This window comes from Pteropus vampyrus, unplaced genomic scaffold (genome assembly GCF_000151845.1).
Source record: "Pteropus vampyrus isolate Shadow unplaced genomic scaffold, Pvam_2.0 Scaffold40, whole genome shotgun sequence".
Lineage (NCBI taxonomy): Eukaryota > Metazoa > Chordata > Mammalia > Chiroptera > Pteropodidae > Pteropus > Pteropus vampyrus.
Genome location: NW_011888821.1, coordinates 4,753,708 through 4,773,855, shown reverse-complemented (window position 1 = coordinate 4,773,855; position 20,148 = coordinate 4,753,708). Strand labels below are relative to the sequence as shown.

Below are 20,148 nucleotides of genomic sequence, written 5' to 3'. Positions count from 1 at the left end.
GCGTTTGCAGTTGTCCAGCAAAAGATGATAGTGCCTGAGGTTAGGGTGGTGGCGCTCGAGATGAAGGTGGGTGGATCGTGTGGGAATACGTGTTCCCAACAGTTTTATGAATCCAGTTTACTGTCCCCTTTTACAGATAGGAGTAAAGGGCCCCAGAAAAATTAAAGTTGCCTTTTCTCAACTTGTTTGCCTGCAACCCAGCGTTAAAAAAAAAAAAAAATGAATTTCACATCACAACCCAGTACACAGAGGTAGATACATTTAAGTAGTTTAACAGAACAATTCTGTAGGTAATGTATTCTCTCTACTTTCTTTTTTTTTTAATACTGAGACATTGATTGATTCACAAATAAGTCTTGATACACAATAGAAAACACTTAGTTGAGGACCAAGCCCCACTGGGGAAAGGAGCCAGAATTCCAGCCCGATCCTGTGTGACCTGGGCCTTCCTACCACGGTGCCTCAATACGGAATCTCTGGGAATTTATCTTTTGGATTCAGCAGAGGTCAAGAGCTCTTTGGGGAATGATGCTCTGCAGCCTATTTATAAAAATGCAAAAGTGGGAAGCTCCAAAGCCCAACTACAGTAGACTAAGCAAATCGTGGTCCACCTCACAAGGAATCTCTGCAGTAACTGAAAATGCTAATTATAAAGATTATGGGAAAGTGGGGAAGGGTCACTGATAATACTTTAAGTTAAAAAAAGCCCCATGCAAAATGGTCTGTACACCATGATTACAACTATGTCAAAATCCGGCCATGTGTAGGGAGACCATAAAAATGAAAATACTTGTCAGATGGGTACTAGACTTACCAGGGTGTCACTTCGTAAATTATATGTCTAATCACTATGTTGTACACTTGAAACTAATATATGTCAACTGTAATTGGAAAAAACTTTTTTTAATTTTTTAAAATGAAAATGCGCATTTGGTTGGTGGGTTTGTTTTTTCCATTTTCAAAATTATACTTCATAGTTGTTAATTTGTTATTCTAATTAAAGAGTCTGTGTGCCTGAATCCCCCCCTCCCCTCCCCAAAAAGTCTAGTTTAGGTCTGCTTGCCTCTGTAACCTTTGGTAAGGCATCACATACCTGCCTCGTGGAGTCATCATGAGGATGATGTGTTTATACCTTCTCATAGCACTCTGTACTTTTTCTTCATGGCACTTGACGCAGGATAAGTTTTTGAGGGTATAGTTTGTGCTTTAAGTTTTCTACCACCATCCACCCCCTTTAAGTATTGTAATTCCTTCTTCCTGAGATTTTAACCAGCTCCTGGAGGACAAAGAATCAAAAGCCTAATGCCAACAGCTCTTCTGGGCTTTTTGAAAAATCTAAACTTGTTGAGGAGATTGTACTAGGGGGTGAGGGGAGAAGGAAGAGGGCATGTGAGAAGCTAGGAGCAATATTCCCAGGCCATATAACAAAAGAAGAGACTGTGCTTGCCCTTAGAGAGACTAGACCTCAAAGGGGCTGATAAAAATCATTTTGACAACACAAAGTACTTTTTATGAACCAGATACTTCTATGGAAAAATAAATGTGTGAGAGAGAGAGACTGACTGAGGCGTAGAGTGGTTAAGTAACTTTCTCAAAGTCACCCAAGGTCTATAACTCCCTGGTAACAAAGCCAGAATTCAAACCCCGAAGATCTGACTCCAAGAGCCAGTGCCTTCACCACTATACTATATTGTCTCCTGTGGTCCTCAAGGGCCTGGAATGGAGCCATGATGGGCCCCAAATGAGTAAAAAGTTCCCACCAAGATTCCCCATATCTCATACCTAACACAAAAGCCACAAAGCCACAAGACCTTGAGGTTCTATACCAGTAGGCATCTTAATGATCAATAATCAACCTCTGCAGATTACCAAAGGGCATCCCCTGTTGCATAGCCCTTCCATAAGGAGCTTTACATAATCCCAAGACCTTTGCACAACCCCTGGAAGGGAACCCTCCCCCTATAATGACTGATATTGTAACCCAAAGAGACGAAGAACTCAAATGGAACTGAGCTAATGAGAAGAGAAAAAAATAGACCAAGATGTCTGGGTTTAAATCATGGCTCTGCCATTTACTGGCTATATTACCTTGCTCTGACTTCATTTCTGTCGTGACTATAAAATGGAGATGATATGTTAATGATCCACCCACCTTGTAGTTTGTGGTATGTATTAAATGAGTTAGTACAGGTAAAGCACTTAGAACAATCCCTGGCACATTGGTAAGGCTATATAAGTGTTAGCTATCATAACTATTACCTATTTTGGGGTCTGAAAATGATACCTAGTACACTTTTATCATGGTTTACAATTACGCATATATTTGTATCATTATAATAATGCCTGAGGCCTCCATTAAGCTAGAACCTCACAGGGTCAGGAACTACCCATGCATTGCACACTGAATCAGTGTGGCTGACTCAGCTTCTCCTATCTACAGAAGTACATAGGAAACCTTGTTTTCCTTTAATGATAAACAGGAAAACTCAATCTGTCCTGAAGTGTACATGTGCATGTATAGGAGGGAAGTGATCCAGCCTTAGAGACATGTGACTATGGATCTACACATTGCAGTATTTTTTTCAGTGAGTCAAAAATTTAATCACGAAACCAATGAAGTTTCCACAATTAAGCTCCCAATACTAAGACAGAGAAATATGTATCTAACATAAAGATTTTCAAGAAATTATAGGACAGAAAGCTATACCAGCAAGTGATAAGTACAGCCGTCCTAAAGAGATCTGATACATCATCCTTTCCTTCTGACAAAAGATTTTCAAAGTGGCTCTACACCACTCGAAATGGTTAATTATCTGGTAGAAACTGATTACTCCATCCTTGTGACACACCCAGCAGCAGGCAGGCCATTGCAGTAGCCATTTGTTTTCGTAGTGACAAGAATGGTCGCGCCTTCCTCCATGGCTGGGAGTGGAAAGAAATGGTCAGAATCAACCTTTAGTTTGCTCTTGACACAGTCTTCACAGGTACATTCTTCCACTGTGTACTCCAGGCCTCTGGAAAGAACTTCTGCGCCGGTCCCGCTGTCTTTTCTATTTTCCAGGTCAGCATTAGCCTCATTCTGGAGAGCTGATCCTGATTGTGGAGAAACAGAAAAGTTAACCTAACCTTTTCAGGATTGTGGCCATGACAGTCTCAGCAGTACACTTGCACACTCAAAATAGTACCAGACAGATCTTTTCCTACAAAACAGCATTTTCTATGCTAGAAGGCGCAAACTGACACGCCACAGGCCCATTTGGGCTTGAAGACATGCTTTCGGACATAGAAGGTTTGTCAGTGTTCGCTTATGTTGGCCCACATTTAAAAACCAACGGATTTTACATATGAATCTAGATGACTGGCCCCCTTTTTTTTTAATGTAACAAAATGTGGCTAGCGACTTGGAGCCGACATTCCTACATGGAAACGATTGGCTGAGTCGGTGTCGGTCGCACCTGTCTCTGTCAGGCAGGGCGTGGGCTCCCCTATTGCAGAAGCCTCCACCTGGCCCGCTACATGCATTTGTTATCCACCTGGCCCATAGAGGCATTGAGGTATCGGCCCTATTTTACACACATGAAATGACAAATTACCAAATGTTACGGTATACCAAAATCAGCCTGTGAATGACACATTAGAATTCAAAGTAAAGGTGCTTCTCTTTTCACATTTTGCAGCAGATTAAATTTTTAAAATAAACTTCTTGTGATCACATAAGGGAGGAGTGTCCATTATATCCCCATTATATGCTACTTTCCCAGCCTTCCACACTATAACTCCATCTCCCAGAGCATCACGAAGTCATTCCTCACCTCTCTCTCAGACCCCAGGCAAATAATAATAATAATAATAATGAATAAATTATACAGAACAACCATTTACCTCCTCTTACTGCACGAGAAAACAACAAGGTGGATGCTTTACAGATTGTGCACAAAAAAGAAATGCATAAAGAAATAGGGCAATGGCTGTGGAGTGTTTGGAAATGAGATCATGGGCAAAGGTTCTACAGAAATATCTTTATCTAAAGAAGCTCTTAAGACCTTGAAGGTCTTAAGAAACAATCACTTCTCTGGGAACATTCAGTTCTCTGGGACTGGTTCTCTACTGCTTATAAAAATAATAATCTTTGAGATGATTGTTCAAATAATCCAGGAGCAACTGATTATTCATTTCTGGCATTTTTCGGTAGTAAAATGTTCACCCAAGCAAACAACACATTTGTATTAAAAATACAGCTGCGGATCTTGCCAAATATACTTTTCCTGATAGTAGCAGACCTGGCTAGTGGTTTCTGATACTATGACGTTTAATCAATGTTCTAACTTTGGTGAAAGAGATGAGTGTTTCCCAAGGAGGCCTCAGTAATTCAAAAGAATAATTACCAAGGGAAGAATGTGAGAGAAGGCTGACATTGTAGGACACATGCAAAGAAGGTATAAACATCAGAAAGAAGACAGTTTCCTTTTACCAAGAAGTTCATTTAACAAAACTATCCTCCAACACACTCAAAAGGGCTCTAAGTGAATGAAATAGTCAATGTAAAAAGAAAAAGGAACTGAACTTGCAATAACCACCCCTTGGAAATAGATTTCAAAGATTGACCATCAAACCAACCTGTGCTTTTAATTTCATCCTTTAATGGTTCCGATCTCATCTTCCTTAGCAAGAACATCAGCACAAAGAGTGTCAAAGACACCAGCAAGCTCAGGCCCAAACAGGTCCAGAGGATGGTATTTGTTCTTTTCACTGAATTAAAAAAAAAAAGTCAGAGAGATAATGGACTGATAACATGCACATCAAGTAAAGATAATTGCCATCCCTGATTCATCAGCATTGACTTTCAAATTTTAAATAGCACTTAATTAAAAGAATTGATAAAATACTGGGTTGCTAGCAGTGCTGAATACAATTACGTTCAGTTCTGAATAATCACTTTGTTCCTGCTGGCGTTTAAACAATTGCCTTGTTCCCTTTCTCTTTTTTTGATTCAGAAAATCTCACCATCTTCCCTGTAATGTTTATTCTTTAAATAAACAGTCAATAGAGAGAGAATACTTCACGGGGATGAATAATCGTTCAAGCAGTAGTACTTACTTGCATTACAATAATGCTGACATGTTAGAGGAGGGCTATTAGAACATCGTAGGTGACACGGTGTGCAAGCATTCAGCAACTTGTCAAAATAATCATCTTGGATGCACTGCTGAGCCATCTGGAACTTGATCGTGAAAAGAAACAAGAAAATCACAGGAAGAACAGCATGGAAAGACAAGTAAAATTTCGTCAAGAATTCCTCAGCAAGGAAGCTACAACATTGAGGGAAAAAAGAAGCTTGCAGAGATGACTTGGTTCTTATGGGGGCTGCCTCCCTGTACTGTGGCTGAAGATTTGAATATCTGCTCTAATTCCTGTTGCAAAATTTGAGGCTTAGGTGGTGTAAGAGATGGGTGTAACTATCAAGCACAAACCATACCTGAAACAGAAACTGCTTATTTATAGCGACAATTTCTCAGCCAGGTGACAGTTCCAAGATGTAGACAAGCCTGCAGCATCAAGCAGAAGGTTCAAAATAACCATTTTTGGAGCATGTGTTTATGAACCGCACTGTGTGGTAGGCCCCAGGGAGCTACATAAGACAAGGTCTTCTCTTAAGAACTTATGATCTAACAGGGGAGATAAAAACTCACTCAAGTAACCCCAAAATATAATTGCAACTGATGGGATGTTGAGAGAGGGAAAGGGATATCAAGCATGCCTACCAGGTTTTGAACCTAGGAAGAATTCCAGAATTCTGAAAGAAATAGGGAAGTCTAGGGTAAAAGCTAAATTGGCCCGAGGGTTGGTGGGGATGATAGGCTTGGGGTATTATTAAATTATTATTAAAATGATACCTGTTCCATTGTTGGAAGTTTAGAAAGAAAATGCAGATGAGCAGATAGAAAAAAATATATATATCTATAGTCCTAGCACCCAGAAATAATCACTGTTAACGTTTTGGTGTATCACAGAGGTTACAGACAGGCCTGCTGATGTGTTCTGTTTGGCCCACCTCTGATATAGATCTTTCTAGAAGGATTTCTATAGATGAATGTATAGATTTATATAATGTATTTCCCTTTTTACATAAATGGAATCACTTGTGTTTGCTTTTAACCATACTGAGTGAGACACCCATATAGAGGTATCCAGAGACATCAGTGAGAAATGCAGGACTCAGTTAAAAATGCAAAGAAATGACAAACTCCAAATTCAATACAGTGATTATCGTTCAGGAACAGGAAGGGTACAAAATGGTCATATTTTATTAAGCTGAATAGTGGGTACACTGGTATTTGCTGTGTTATTTGTTGTATCTTTTTCTTATTCTTTATAACTTTTCATATTTGTAAATAGCACATAATAATAAATATTAATATAGCGATAATAAAAATAAAATGCAGGAATTTTAAAAAGCACATTTTTTTAAACGAAGGACTTGAGCCTGGAACCGAGTTTAAACAAAATTCTGTATTGACCAAAACCTTACATTCCTCCAGGGTCCAGGTAGTGACCTCGATGGTGGGAAAGCCTAGGTGGGACAACCAGGGGCTGAACGGACTGGCCCAGCAGGTTCCACTCCCTCCATCTCCTGTCAAATGGTGATTTTTTAGAGGACAAGCAAAGGACACAGGAAAAGCATGAATAGAGGAAGAAGAGGACAAAGATTATCTCTTATAACAGCCAAGCAAAGAGTATCAGGACAGGATGGGCAGTCAGGTCAAATTCTATAGAAGTCAAAGGTGATGCACTAAGGAAAGAGGTTATTGGTGACCTTTGAGTGGGTCAGTGGGCAGAAGCCACATTATAGGTATTTAGGGAGTGGAGAGGAAGAGGAGGCAGCCAGTGTGGGCCATGCCTGAGGAGTCTGGTGGAAACTAGAAGAATAAAGTTTGGATAACTCTTAGATACGAAAGCACTGTTGTTTCTGACAGATGCACTTGCTCGGATGCTTGAAATCACACGTACAAGGATGCTCACTGCAGCATCACTTGTATTTGCAAAAAGCCAATGCGGGCCTCACAGTGGACTACTACACAGCCATCAAAAAGAATGAGACAGATGTCTTCTGATCTGAATGATACATCACTGAGTGGAAAATGAAAGGTACTGAATAGTGCGTATAATCTGCTTCTCTGTGTTTACAAATAAAATAGATAGAGTTTGTATAAAGAGACATAAACATAGGCTATATCTGGAAAGATACACAGGAAACTGATAGCAATTATTGCCTCTAGCAAGAAACAGGAAGAGTACAGTGAGAAAAAGACTTAATCTTCATTGAAAAAATCTTTGGTACTGTTTGAATAATTATTCTTTAACAATGATTATTTTAAAAATAAGAATCATTTTTAAAAGGTGGTATCTTAGTCTGTTCAGAATGCTATACCAAAATACCATAGACTGGGTGTCTTATAAATAACAGCAATTTATTTTCCACAGTTCTAGAAGTTGGGATGTCCAAGTTCAAGGTATCAGCAAGTTTGGCATGTGGTGAGAGCCCACTTCCTCCTTCACAGACGGCTGTCTTTCCATTATAATCTTACATAACAGAAGAGGTGAGAGATGCTTCTAAAGCCTCTTTCAGAAGAGCATTAATCCCATTTGTGAGGCCTCATGACCTAATCACCTCCCAAAGGCCCCCACCTCCCAATCCCACCACATTGGGGGGTAGTTTTCAACATATGAATTGAGGGGCTCGGGGGACACAAACATTCAGCTTGCAGCAAGTGGGGAGCTTGGAAGAGGAGAGAAAGTAGAATGAAAGGAAGGTTTCCTAGAGATGAAGAGCATAGGCTAAGGAAAAAAGAATAAACATGTCAGAGAGACCACTGAAGAGCAGAAGCTGGGACAGTGTGAGGCCTAAAAACCGAAAGCACCAACTGAAGCCTGTCCCCAGGGACTCTCACTGGGCCTTATGAGCACTGAAGCCCCAGAGGTTACTCTTCACCTGTAGGCCCCCCACAACCTGGAGGAGCCAGGCGTGGTTCCATCCTCAGAGGTCATAGCAGCCCCTTCTTGGCCTGTCACAAAGCCTTTAGGTATGCAGGGTGGGCTCCCAGGGGCCAGGGCCAAGGGGCTTCACTCTCTCTCCCCACAAGTATATTCTCTCTCCGGTCATCTCAAGCTTGAACTCAGTGCAGGCCTTGGAGCTGCGCCATGCTGGAGGTCGGCCCAGAGAGGGTTTCGACGAAGCCTGCTGAGGCCTCCCAGGCAGCTCTGGTTCCTCCTCTTCCCCAGGCCCTGTCGTTCAGCATGTTCAGCTCCATCTTTGATTCTGTGGGGGAACCCTGGGATCCTTCCAATAAAGTCCCTTTTTGGTTTAAATTAGCCAGAGTCAGTTTGGGTTGGTCTCTAGCAATCCAAAAATAAAAATAAAATCCGTAACCATATTAAACAATTCTGAACTGATTCTTTCACTCATGCTTGAAATGTTGACCACCGACACCGATTGTTTTTCCTTTGCTCCTTGAGATGGGGGTGATGGGTTAATTGTGACACCTTGGGGTCAGCTGATCCTCCTCCATAACAGGTAAGTTGATGGGGAAACACAGACTAGGAGGAGACAGAGGTAAATATGCCAAGGTGGTAAGAGAATGTTAAAGAGGATTAACATCCTCTTTCCACAAGAAACAATATAAAAACAAGTTAAAAGGAATTTACTGGCTCTGTAGCTAAAAAGTCCAATGGTGGAATCAGCTTGAGTGGCTTGAGTTATGTCCAACAATCCCCTGGTTTCTCTCTGTCACTTGACTCAGTAATGCCATCTTCTAGATCCTGGCTCCATTCTCAGGTCCTCCCCTCATGGTCACAAGAGAGCTGCAGCACCTCCAGACCTCACATACACTATCCCAAGAAATCTCGTCTGCTCCCGTGTTTGTTTGGTTTGTTTTGTTTTGTTTTGTTTTGTTTTGTTTTGTTTTTTGGACAATTGGTTTTCTTTAAATATTTCTTCGTAGGAAGGGACACCCAGTCAATTCTATTTTTTTACTCCTATTATGAGTAATTCATGGGAAATGGGTTCCCACAGCACAGGCTCCTTTCCACTGGTTCTCACAAAGTGGGCTCCTGTAGGTGGAGCAGGCTGGCACCAGGCACCTTTCTCTTTGGCTTCCTTCTTTTTTTTGATCATTTTCCTTCACACATTTCAGGACGCTATCACAAGTCTTTGAGAGCTTCACAGGCTCAATACATACATTCATTCTCTTAGCAAGAATCTTCCCCTTCACTTGTTTACAAAGCCAACTGCATGCTGGGTAACACTGTAGACTCTTCCAGTTTTGCCATGGTAACACTGGTGAGGCATTCATTTTCGAACAGTGCCCATTTCCTTGACATTTGCAGTATCATCTTTCCTGTAGATTCACAGGCATGTGGCCAAAGGCCTAGAGAACATACAGATGGTACCTCTCCTCTTTCCCTCTTGGTGTTGGTCATTTTGGAGAATTACTGCAAGATGGCAGTATCAGCCGAAAGGAAGGCTGCCCCCATGGTTTTCAGCGTGTTAACTGTCAAACCTACATATTTAACTCTAAGTAGCTCCTGAAATCCAGCCCCATCTACCAACTGCCTACTTGATATCTCCCCTGCAAACACTAAGAGGTATCACAAACTTTATTAAAGTACATTTGGATTCTCCAAAAGGGAGAGAGAGTATACTGCCTTTCTCAAACCTACTTGGTCCTAGAATGCCTTTTTTTCAAGGACCACCTATGAACATTTAGGAATATATGTTTCATGGAACACAATTTGGAAAAAAAAAATTAGGCTAGATTATTTCCATGATTCCCTCTAGCTCTCAAAGAGTATGATTTGGGGACTTAGCAGAACCACAATAAAGCAGAAGTAGCATAGTTTTAAAATAAGGATATTTAAACACCTTATGATAGAATTTGTTGATGTAAGAGCATCACCAAAAGAATAATGGGTCTGATCTCTCTACAGAACAGAGAGCACAGCCATCCCCGAATCATCCTCCAGCTTCGGCACTCACTCACAGGTCCAAAGAAGCAAAGAAACACTGCTTCAAATGTCCAAAGACATTAGCATATGCTGCAAGGAAAATTCCATCCAACTAAAAGATTCTTTTTCCAAAACTACTAAACGACAAGCTAGTTTTCACAGCGGAACACTTTACCTTGAGCAAATAACTCCAAACCAAGAGGGTACAATTTCTTCTAAGAACTTTAGATTTTTTTTACTCTAAAAAGGAAATCTAAGCCTGTAGTAGTGAAAGTTTTCCAGAGGCATAGAATCAGTAGAATGCATACACAGAAAGAGATTTATTATAAAACATTGATTCACACAATATGGAAGCTGAGAAGTCCTAAGATCTGAAGTCGGTAAACTGGGGACCCAGCGGAGTCAATGATGGGTCACTGACTCTGAGTCAGAAGGCCTGAGAACCAGGGGAGCTGATGGTGCAAATTCTAGTCCACAAGCCAGCAGGCTTGAGACCCAAGAAGAACCAATGTTTCACTTTGAGTCCAAAGGCAGGAAAATGTCCCAACTCAATAGTCAGGCAGGAGTTCTCTCTTACTCAAAAGAGGGTCAGCCTTTTAATTCTACTCAGGTCTTCAACTTATTCGATGAGGCCCACCCACATTGGGAAGGGCAATCTGCTTTTTGCAATCTACTCATTCAAATACTAGTCTCATCCAAAAACAGCCTCACAGACACACCCAGAATAATATTTGGAAGGCCAGCAGGCAGAAAATTCAGGAAAGAACTGATATTACAAAATATCTGGACACTCTGTGGCCCAGCTATGTTGACACATAAAATTAACATTGCAAGGCCCTTGACTACACATCTAAGCTTTGCCTCCTCTCAGCTTCCTTGAACAACCTCTGAGCTACAGTGTGCTCTATCTACTTGGTTACTCTGGGAGCAGTGTCTCCCAGAATCTCCATCTCTGTGTGCTTCCAGGACAAAGTCAGCCAACAGAGGAAGATGAGTGAGACTTGGAGAGCATGTGGGAAGTGGCAGCCACTGTTTTGCAAAGGACATCATTGTTGCACGCAGTGAGAGATGGTCACAAAGATGCCTAATGGGTTCAAGTACATCCTCAGTCTCCTTTGCTACACTTCCAGCTCTTCTTCCCAACTGCTAGTCCTGCTGATCGACAGCAGCTCCAACTTCACCACCAGATGCTTGGCTCCTGAGTCACAGAGACAGGGCCTACACAGAGGAGACCTGGACCATTCTACGAGTTCCCCTCCACAACCCCATATCAGCATCCGGATGTTCCTGATTTCTCAGATCAGCTGGTCAATGACTCTTCTGGTCCTCGCCTCCCCAGCTCCCCCCCAAAATTTAGGAAGGTCTGATTCCTCTAAAGTGTCCCTTTTGCTGGTGACAGCTCTCTGATCAACCCTGACTGATACACGTCTTTAATCTTGTTGTTTTGAACTTAGTTTAAATATTCACATAGAACTGTCCACATCCTGCCCAAAGAGTGACCCAGTATTATGATTAAGGTACGAGTTTTGGACCAGAAAAATATGAAGCCCAGATTTACCACAGTAGTTCCTGGGGCTTGGGGCAAGTAGCTTAACTTTCCCAAGCCTCAATTTCCTTATCTGTAACAATGTCCTTGATAACAGTACTGACTTCCTGGAATTGTTGCAAGGATTCATTTATAGAGCACATAAATTTATGTGCAAATAATCTATGAGCACAGTTCCGGGCCCAGAGTAAGTGCTCAGCAAATTTTAGTGAGTTTCTTATTATTAACAAGAAGCTCCTTAAATAAGATAATAATAAGAAGAAATCCTGCCTTTGGATTTTCTTATTATTCACAAGAGTCAGTCAACCTCTAGAAGGTTGTTTGCCCAAGGCAATATAACCAGAGGGAGATCTCACAAATAGGGTCACTGCAAAACCAAAGCCAGGAAAACAGCACTGTGTGTTAAATGCTGGAATTGCAAGGGAAGACGAAGCACATGCAAAGCTAGAGGGCAGGATACGTTTGAGTTTGAGAAGTTTGAGAAGTGAATTAAGGCAAGGGGTTGGTGGTAAGGTAATGAGTAGCAGGCAAATGCCAGAGATCCCTTTTTGCAGGATGACCGATGTGTAGCACAGAGCAGGCACAGTGGCCTATAGGAAAACTACAAGTCCAGACCAAAACCCTTATCTTTTCTCAAAGTTGAGAAACATCATCCAGAAATTCACATATTGTTGTAGTACTGCATCTATAGCTAGATGCTTTCAACATCATTTACTTTGGTGGTTAAAAATTGTATTTATTATGACACATTACTTTCGTAATTATTGTTTATTTAGCGCTTTAATACTCCAGTTTATTTAAATGCTTGCTTTTTCTCTCAATATGCTCTTATATGTATTACATAAAAGCTCATTTCTTGCATAGTTTTGGATCATTTCTTTTTAACTACTTCAAAACAGATATAAACAATCAGGTATATGTAGCAAATTTTAACAAGGAATGTGGCCTCTCCATATGTGGATATAGACACCTAAAATATTGAACATTATGCAGCTGATTAATATATTTTTAAAGAATAAGTACAAGATAGAAAAATAGAAAAGAAAAAATATGGATGTTCTTTCTTAAGTAAAAGATTCTGTATATATGAAAGATTGAAAGGAAATTCTCATAAATGCCCTCCGGCCAAAGACCACCAAGAACATACTATAGTTGAGCACTGACCTGATGCAAAACCATGAGGGACCGTGAGGTGTCTCCAAAGCCGACGACGTAGGCACACGACCGGTAAGTGCTGGGCCACGTTTACCTACACAGGTCACATGTCTTGTACTGGGTTGGATACTCTGCTATTACCATCTTGAAATTCTTAGTGAGTTTTTTTTAACCAGGGACCTGTGTTTTCATTTTGCCCTTTGCCTCATAAGTTGTATAACCAGTGGTAGGTGACTCAATTAGAGAAGCTTAGTGAGTTCTTAGATAGATGGATGATGAATAGATGGATATTTTCAGGGATTGGCTCATGCAATTTTGGGGGCTGGCAAGTGTGAAATCAGAGAACAGGCCAGCAAGTTGAAAATTCAGGAAAGAGTTGATATTGCAGTCTTTAGTCCAAAATCCACAGGGCAAGCCAGGCAGTCTGGAAACGCAAGTAAGGTTTCTATGTTACAGTCTTGAGGCCAAATTCTTTCTTCTCTGAGAAGTCTCAATCTTTGCTCTTAAGGTCTTCAACTGATTGGATGAGGCCCACCCACATTATGGAGAGTAATCTGCTTTATTCAGAGTCTGCTGATTTAAATGTTAGTCACATCTAGAAAATACCTTCCCAGCAACATCTAGACTGTGTGACTCTGGTGGTCACTGGAGCTCCTCCCAATACTACAGTTCCCTCCTGAACACAAGGCAGGATTAGACTTTCCATGCTCCTCTTTGAAGTTACAAGTGGATGTAAAATTTGCTTTTGATGAAGGAAATGTGAGCAGAAGGGGTGTGGCTCACTTGAAGGCAGGAGCTTTCAGAGCCAGTGCTTAATTCACCACATTCGCTTTCTCTCTGCCATGGTGAATGGCAATGCCCCAGGCAATGTCGGCTCTGCAGGCCTGAGTTCCAATGGCTGACCCAGGAGGGACACTGTTACAGCCTTAATGTTTGTGTTTCCCAAAATTCATACATTGAAGCCCTAGCCCCCAGTGTGGTGGTATTTGGAGATAGGTCTTTTGGGAGGTGAGTAGGTCTCAATGAGGTCATGAGGGTGAGGCCCTCATGTTGGGCTTAGTGCCCACATCAGAAGAAAATCAGAGAGCTTGCTCTCATCCATGGGAAGGACACAGTGAAAAGGCAGCCAGCTGCAAGCCAGGAAGAGCGCTTTCGCCAGACACCAAATCTGCAGGCATCTTGATCTTTGACTTCTCAGCCTCCAGAACTGTGAGAAATACATTTGTGTTGTTTAAGACACCCAGTCTATGATATTTTGTTATAGCACCCTGAGGTAAGACGGACACATTGTGTGAATGAGATATGGGTATTGTTTGCTACTGTAACATGACCGCATCTACCCCGACTGATACAGAGTCCAAAACCATGGTATTAACCACTGAGCAATACTGCCTCTTCACTGCCACTAAAAACTTCTTCATGAGAACTAAATATTACTAAGCAAGCCCTTTCTAGTGTACTGCAGTTCAAAATGAAAGAAACTTCAAAAGAACACAAAACTAACCAGAACACAGAGGAATAGCAAATACTAAGCCAGAAACACTAGCCCTGTAGTGTAACCATAAACTGCGGATGGTTTCATTGCATCTTCAACTTGAAATAGAGCCAAGGGGAAGTAGGCCTTGTGCTAAGTTGAGCCGGAGGAGATGAAACAGCTCAGAGCCAGGATCTAATGAAGCACAGAGCTCAGAAGCCCCGCTGAGCGAGTCCTGCACACGCAGATTCCAATGCAAACATATTGGCGCTTGCTTCTCTCCCCTTCTTAGATCTCTGTGCACCCCTCAGGAGCCTTGATCGCTTGTGGACATGAAAAGGCTAATTTGATTTGGGGCCATGTCTAGAGGCCCTCTGCTGGTTTTCCATGAGGATCGCCTTTGAAGATCGGTCCCTCTGAACTCCTGCTTCCTCTCAGCACCATCAGAAGTGCCACATTCCGTCGGCTCTTTAGACTTTTCCAAAGTGGCTTCACTCTTGGGTGTCCTGACCGTTTGCAATGGTAAGGCTTACCGAGTCAGGGAAGTTTGATTTCTTGTTTTTCAATTCACCGACTTCTCCCTGTGTTCACATTTGGTCTCCACTCTAAACATCAACAACCACAAGACACAGAGCGTGCTGCTGACGGTGCTGTCTGCAGCATTAGATGATCAATACTCCCATTTCATAAGTATTGATCGCATGCCCACTACATTCTAGGGGCCATACCAGGCACCAAGGTACAGCAGTGAGTTCATTTTAGATGTTGTTACTGCCCTAATGGAGTTTACAGTCTAGTGGCAGAAACAGAAAAAAAAAAAATTTTTAATTAAAGCAAAGAGAAATGAAAAAGAAAAAAAAAAACAAAGTAATAAAGAACAGACGATTGTGAAAGTGCTGTCTTGGGAAAAGCATGGTGCTATGTAAGACACAGACTGAAAAGAGGGGAGGTCTTGGGAGGGGAGGGGACGGGGGAAGAAACTCCATCATTGGTTGGAAGTCCTCCAAGACGCAGTCACCAAGATGGAATTAGACTGCCACAGGTTTGGGGGGACAACACTTGTGAAGAATGAAGGTAGGAAGGCAGAGAAAGGGGAGAAACTCCAAGCCCTAATGCAGGCCTCACACCACTGCGGGTGGAGGTGGGGGGTGGGGCAGGAGGGAAACTGGCAGCAAGAGTCTTGCAAGTCCACGAAGGGTTTGGCCAGCCCAGTGGGCAGCTCTTGAGCCAAAGTCAGGGACCCTGTGCCTCGCAGGAGTGGGCCTGGGGCACTAGGACCGGTGCCGTACTCAGGCCCTGCTGGGAGCAGCCACAGGAAGCTCCATCTCAGTGTGAAAGCAGTGGCCAGTGGCAGCAGCTGGCATGGTCAGTCAAGTATGCCCCTGTATGCCTCAGGGGTCACCGTCCCGGCCACCGCAGTCTCCGTACATGTCTGAGGAGTGGCCTTCCATGATTTCCTTGGGGGAACTTCAAAGAGGGAAATTAGCGTTCCCTCCAAGGCCTCTGTCACTGCAGTTGGTCTTGAGGCTGCAGCCGGCACCCGCCCTTTCCTCCTCCGCTGCTCGCTCTACACCTTCCCCGTCAGCCACCACCTTGGCCTATCTTGATGACCTACTTGGCCCAAACCTTCATTCCTGAGAGGTCTGAGCTCTTGCCAAATCATACCTTTCTAAGGCCGGGGTTATCGCACAAGTCATTCACAGTTTTAGTGGGACAAGGGAGAACCAGGAGGCCCCCGAGTAGGTCACCTGGGTTTCATACACATTCCTCCCACTACGTCGAAGCATCTCTGTGTCTTCCTGCTGATCAGTGCCTACTAGTATGGCGATTTCCCTTTTCTCCTGCTGCTCCGGGCTCAGGTGTCCCAAGTGTCCTAGTACAGCTTGTAGTTCAATGACACCCTTGCTATGTCTCCCATCAAGAGTGCACTCGCTGTGGGGACCAGGGACTACAACTTTGCAGAGCCCAGACTGTCAGAGACGGAAGCAGACAATCCCCAGTGGATTACTGCAAGTGATGGTAAGTGAGAGCCCTCCTGCTTCTGTCCCTCGGTTCCTGGTCCCGTATACTCTTCCGACTGGGGACACAGCATCACAGAGTGGTCTCTGTGATTTAACGCATGTGCCGCATCCTGAAAGATGACCACCCGTCTTTCAGAGCGCGGCGTAGAAACTGGAATTTCGACAACGCAACATTCTATGCGAACAGCTGCTTCTGGACGGTACAAAATATAACGTGACCAGCGGTCCTGCGCCCACCCCTGTGCCTCCCTCACTGTGAAGCAGGTCCCTCGGCCAAATGTGGAATCCCACGTCCATGGATCAGGCATTCCATTAGCCTCTAGAAAGTGGCACTGACCCACACACCACAGCACAACACCTTTAAGTAAGGTTGAAGGAACGAGGTGCTTCAGGACTTCTGCTCAGAGGAATCCTGTGAAGGAGGTGTTGTGGGGTGAACTGCGTCCCCTCAAAAGATATATGGAGATCTAACCTCTGGTACCTGTGAATGCAGCCTACTTAGAAATAGGGTCTTAGACGTAATCAAGGTAAGATGAGGTCATACCAGATTAGGGTGGGCCCTACCCATTGGCTGGTGTCCTAACAAGAAGAGAGTAATTTGCACACAGACAGACACAAGGGAAAATGCCATGTAAAAACAGGCAGAGATTGGAATGATATGTCTACAAACCAAGGAACGCCAAGGACGGCCCGAAGCTGGAAGAGGCAAGGACGGATTCTTCCTTAGAGCCTTCAGAGGGAACATGGCCCTGCCCACACCTTGATTGCAGACTTCTGGCCTCCAGGAGAATAAATTCCTGTTGTTGTAAGCCACCCAGTTTGCAGTACTTTGTTATGGCAGCCCTGGGAAACAAATACAAAAGAAAGGTGAGATTTTGTCTGAGACCCACTAGATCAATAGAAGGCGGCCGTGCCAGCCACCTGGCAAAGGGAAGGGAAAGGGTGATGTCCCTTAGGCCAGAAGGGGAGCAGGTAGGCTGGAAGACCTGAAAGAGGACCTGTGTGATTGGCGCGTGTCGGAGGCGAGAAGGGCACAGGTCAGGTGGGGTTCTGTAGGGTTAGGGGTGAGGGTTTTAGACCGAGCGCATTGGGCAGCCATTGGTGCATTTTAAATAAAGTGTTATGAACCAATTTAGAATAGAACAGATTTCACTTAACTCTATTGTGACACCGAGCATAGATCTGGTGCTGAACTGTGGGATTTGGGTGTTTTTTTTTCTTGCCCTTGGTTTGGCTTAATTTCCTTGGAAACCGGAACTTGAGGCAAGGATAAACGTGTTGGTGCTTTATTTGGGACATGCAAACAGGGCCGCAAGGGTGAGAAGAGAGGGGAGTGAAGCGAAGGAGGATGTGACATAATGTGAAAAATACGTGTTACGAGTCTTGTCATATAGTCTCTGCCTCCCCTGAGTGACTCTAGGAACCCAAGGATGCACAAATAGTTGTTGGGATAGGTCCAGCAACAGACATATGACAAGGCAGGGAGGTCCTTAAATACACACATACACACACACACACACACACACACACACACACACACACACGAGGGAAAAATAGACAGAGTGTGTGGCTTTGGAAAGGTGGCTGCCCGAAGCATCAGTTTCACCCTCCAGGCTATAGCCCTTTGGCCAAAAGCCTGTTTCTCCTACTTAACTTTCAGAATTTCTAATTTTACTAAATAATAAATAACAGCACACTCATTTCACTGGGAGCTCCCCGAGGCTAGCTGTACCGTCAAGGCGTGTTCATACTTCCATTTTCAATCATTCACGCCCTTCCTTGACGGCAGTATTTTTTAAACTTACCAAATCAAACCAAAGCGGCTTTAGAAACACAGCTGACCACATCTCAGTTTGGTTCAATTCTACAGAAAACCTGACTTTTTGAAAGGAAGTTTTTTTTTAAAGTTCTCACCGATTTAGCCTTTCAAATCGTCGAGAACATCTAATCTTATTAAATAGCTAGAGTTTTGGCGAAGGCACTGAGTCCATAGGAAGGTAGTTAAAATATTTAAATTCATTTCACTTCTGGGTTTTTCAAGCAGCTAATAGATATTCCCTTTATCCTGCCCTTGATTCCCCAAATCTCATGCTATAATAAAATTATGAATATATGAATAATTTGCACATATTAAATTTTGGAATTGCTCTGAAATGTGTTACCGTGCATTTTAAACTTTTTTTTTTTTTTTTGGAAATTTCTTGATTAAGAGATGTTCAGAAATAGAGAGCATCAATTCTGAGCTATGATTAAAATGAATTCCTTTATGTCTATATTTAAGATTATGTCTATGGTGCAAATGCTATGATTTTAATATAAATGTGAGCCTACTTTAAGTTTTCCACTTAGTGTATTTTCACTGTGCATAAAATGATATGCAAACTCATGCTTTTAAAATAGATGTCTTTTCTACAGGCCAAACTTGTTGAATCTCAACAGGCCAAAATGTTAGGCAAAAACTGCTTTGGGCAAGCCAGCTTTGAACATGTGATTTTTCAAACGCTTTTCCCCATCTTAACCAAGAACTCATTTCATATAGCCTCCAGTCTCTAGCCTCAATCCAAAACCAACGCCAGCCTTAATGGTGAAAGCTGGCATTCACAGGGCTCCCGTGATGCGCTGGGCGTTGTGCTAAGTGCTTTGTATTGATTCTTGGTTAACCTTTACTTCAACCTGGTAAGGGAGGTGCAATTATTAATCTCATTCCACAGATGAAGGGACTGAGATTGAGGCTGAGAGTTCACAGAGCGTGTCCAAGGTCCTACAGCTCGTACAGGGCAATGGGGAGTGGGGGAGGGGAGGAATAAAGGATTTAAAAGTAAAAAAAGCGAGACCAGACTTATGTTAAAGGAGAAGAAAAAGTTAAGCCGCGAGAAGACCAGAAGGAAGGGTCTTGCAATAATTCAGAGGGAGGTGATGAACAGAAAGTGGGCATGATACAAAGCGGTGAACACAAGACAAGCTCAAGTGCATAAGATGTTATGGCTAATTCTGTAGCATAAGCGATGCATCCACAGATATTTGGTGAGTACCTACTATGTGTTAGGCACGCAGCTGGGCAGTAGAGATACAAAAGACAATGAAGAAATAAAAGTCTGATCATAAACAAATAAGCAAACAAAATAATTACCAACTGTATTAATTTCCTAGGTAACAAATTACCAAAACTTGATGCCTTAAAACAACAGAAATTTATTTTCTCACAGTTCTGGAGACCAGAAGTCTGAAATTAAGGTTGGTTCTGTCTGGAGGCCCTAGGGGAGAATCCTTCCTTGCATCTCCCAACTTCTGGAGGATGCCAGCAAGCCCTGACAATCTCTGGCTTATGAATGCCTCACTCCAGTCTCTGCTTCCGTCTTCATATGGAGTACTCCCTTAAGTCCACCTATGTGCAAATTTCCCTCTTCTTATAAGGACACCAGCCAATGGAGTAGTCCCCACCCTAATCCAGTGTAGGGGTTCAGAATGTGTCACTCCAAGATGCGCTGCATTCTGTGGTACGCAGATTACTCATAGCTAAAGGCAACCAAAACCCTGTGGGCTCAAGAGAAACATCTGCCCCTCCCCTTAAACTATCTGGAAGAATTTGAATTAGGGGCTTTGCCCATAATAAGAGATTACCAGAGATAACCTTTGTGACCTACCTGTAGGGCAGGACAAAATTCTCATTACTGAACATCTGCTCTCCTTATCGTCCTGCAATGACCTTCCTCCCCCGAAGTCCCAGGCACCTTACTTCAACCCTAGCTAAGAATGCCATATCAACCTCATTTTAATTTTCTGTCTCCAAACCTCTCATTGTGTGGGGTCTCTGACTCTCTGATGTAAGTGGAGTTCCCTGGATACATATATAATTTTATTATGTTCTCTTGTTAATCTGTCCCACGTAGATCTAATTATTAGACCAGCCTAAAGAACCTTGAGGGTAGAGAAAAGTTTCTTCCTTCTTC

General features: G+C 42.8%; 2 protein-coding genes across 5 annotated transcripts in view; both read right to left on the bottom strand.

Moving 5' to 3' along the window:
* Positions 1-3,062, bottom strand: part of SNX29 (sorting nexin 29) — a 283,033-nt gene extending 279,971 nt beyond the window's left edge. The window contains exon 1 of one of the 3 annotated variants that reach the window (XM_023529637.1): positions 2,954-3,062. Coding sequence is in view for 1 of the 3 variants with exons in the window: in XM_023529638.1 (XP_023385406.1) it covers positions 2,850-2,880 (31 nt within the window). In the remaining 2 variants the exon portion in view is untranslated. Of the gene's footprint in view, positions 1-1,093; positions 1,114-2,849; positions 2,884-2,953 lie in introns of those variants that run through there. The other 2 variants (XM_023529638.1, XM_023529636.1) reach the window with 2 other exon arrangements.
* Positions 1,247-17,224, bottom strand: TNFRSF17 (TNF receptor superfamily member 17). Of its 2 annotated transcripts, XR_002779878.1 has the most exons (5): positions 16,869-17,224; positions 5,098-5,221; positions 4,618-4,749; positions 2,708-3,093; positions 1,247-1,276 (listed from the first exon to the last, which is right to left on the bottom strand). XR_002779878.1 is itself a non-coding variant. In XM_011358380.2 (4 exons), the coding sequence occupies exons 1-4, from the start codon at positions 16,941-16,943 to the stop codon at positions 2,828-2,830; spliced, it is 597 nt and encodes a 198-aa protein (XP_011356682.2). In that variant the 5' UTR covers positions 16,944-17,224; the 3' UTR covers positions 1,279-2,827. The 2 variants fall into 2 exon arrangements, 1 of the variants encoding a protein (XP_011356682.2); XM_011358380.2 differs by lacking the exon at positions 1,247-1,276 and having other exon boundaries at positions 1,279-3,093.
* Between the last annotated feature and the right edge of the window lie 2,924 nt (positions 17,225-20,148).

Excerpts from the sequence above, each read along its gene's own strand:
- TNFRSF17 (XM_011358380.2), bottom strand. The coding sequence starts at position 16,943 with ATGTTCCCTCTGAAGGCTCTAAGGAAGAATCCGTCCTTGCCTCTTCCA. Across the intron at positions 5,222-16,868 it reads GCCGTCCTTGGCGTTCCTTG|TTCCAGATGGCTCAGCAGTG; the intron begins GTTTGTAGACAT and ends TTCACGATCAAG. Across the intron at positions 3,094-4,617 it reads GGATGAAATTAAAAGCACAG|GATCAGCTCTCCAGAATGAG; the intron begins GTTGGTTTGATG and ends CTCCACAATCAG.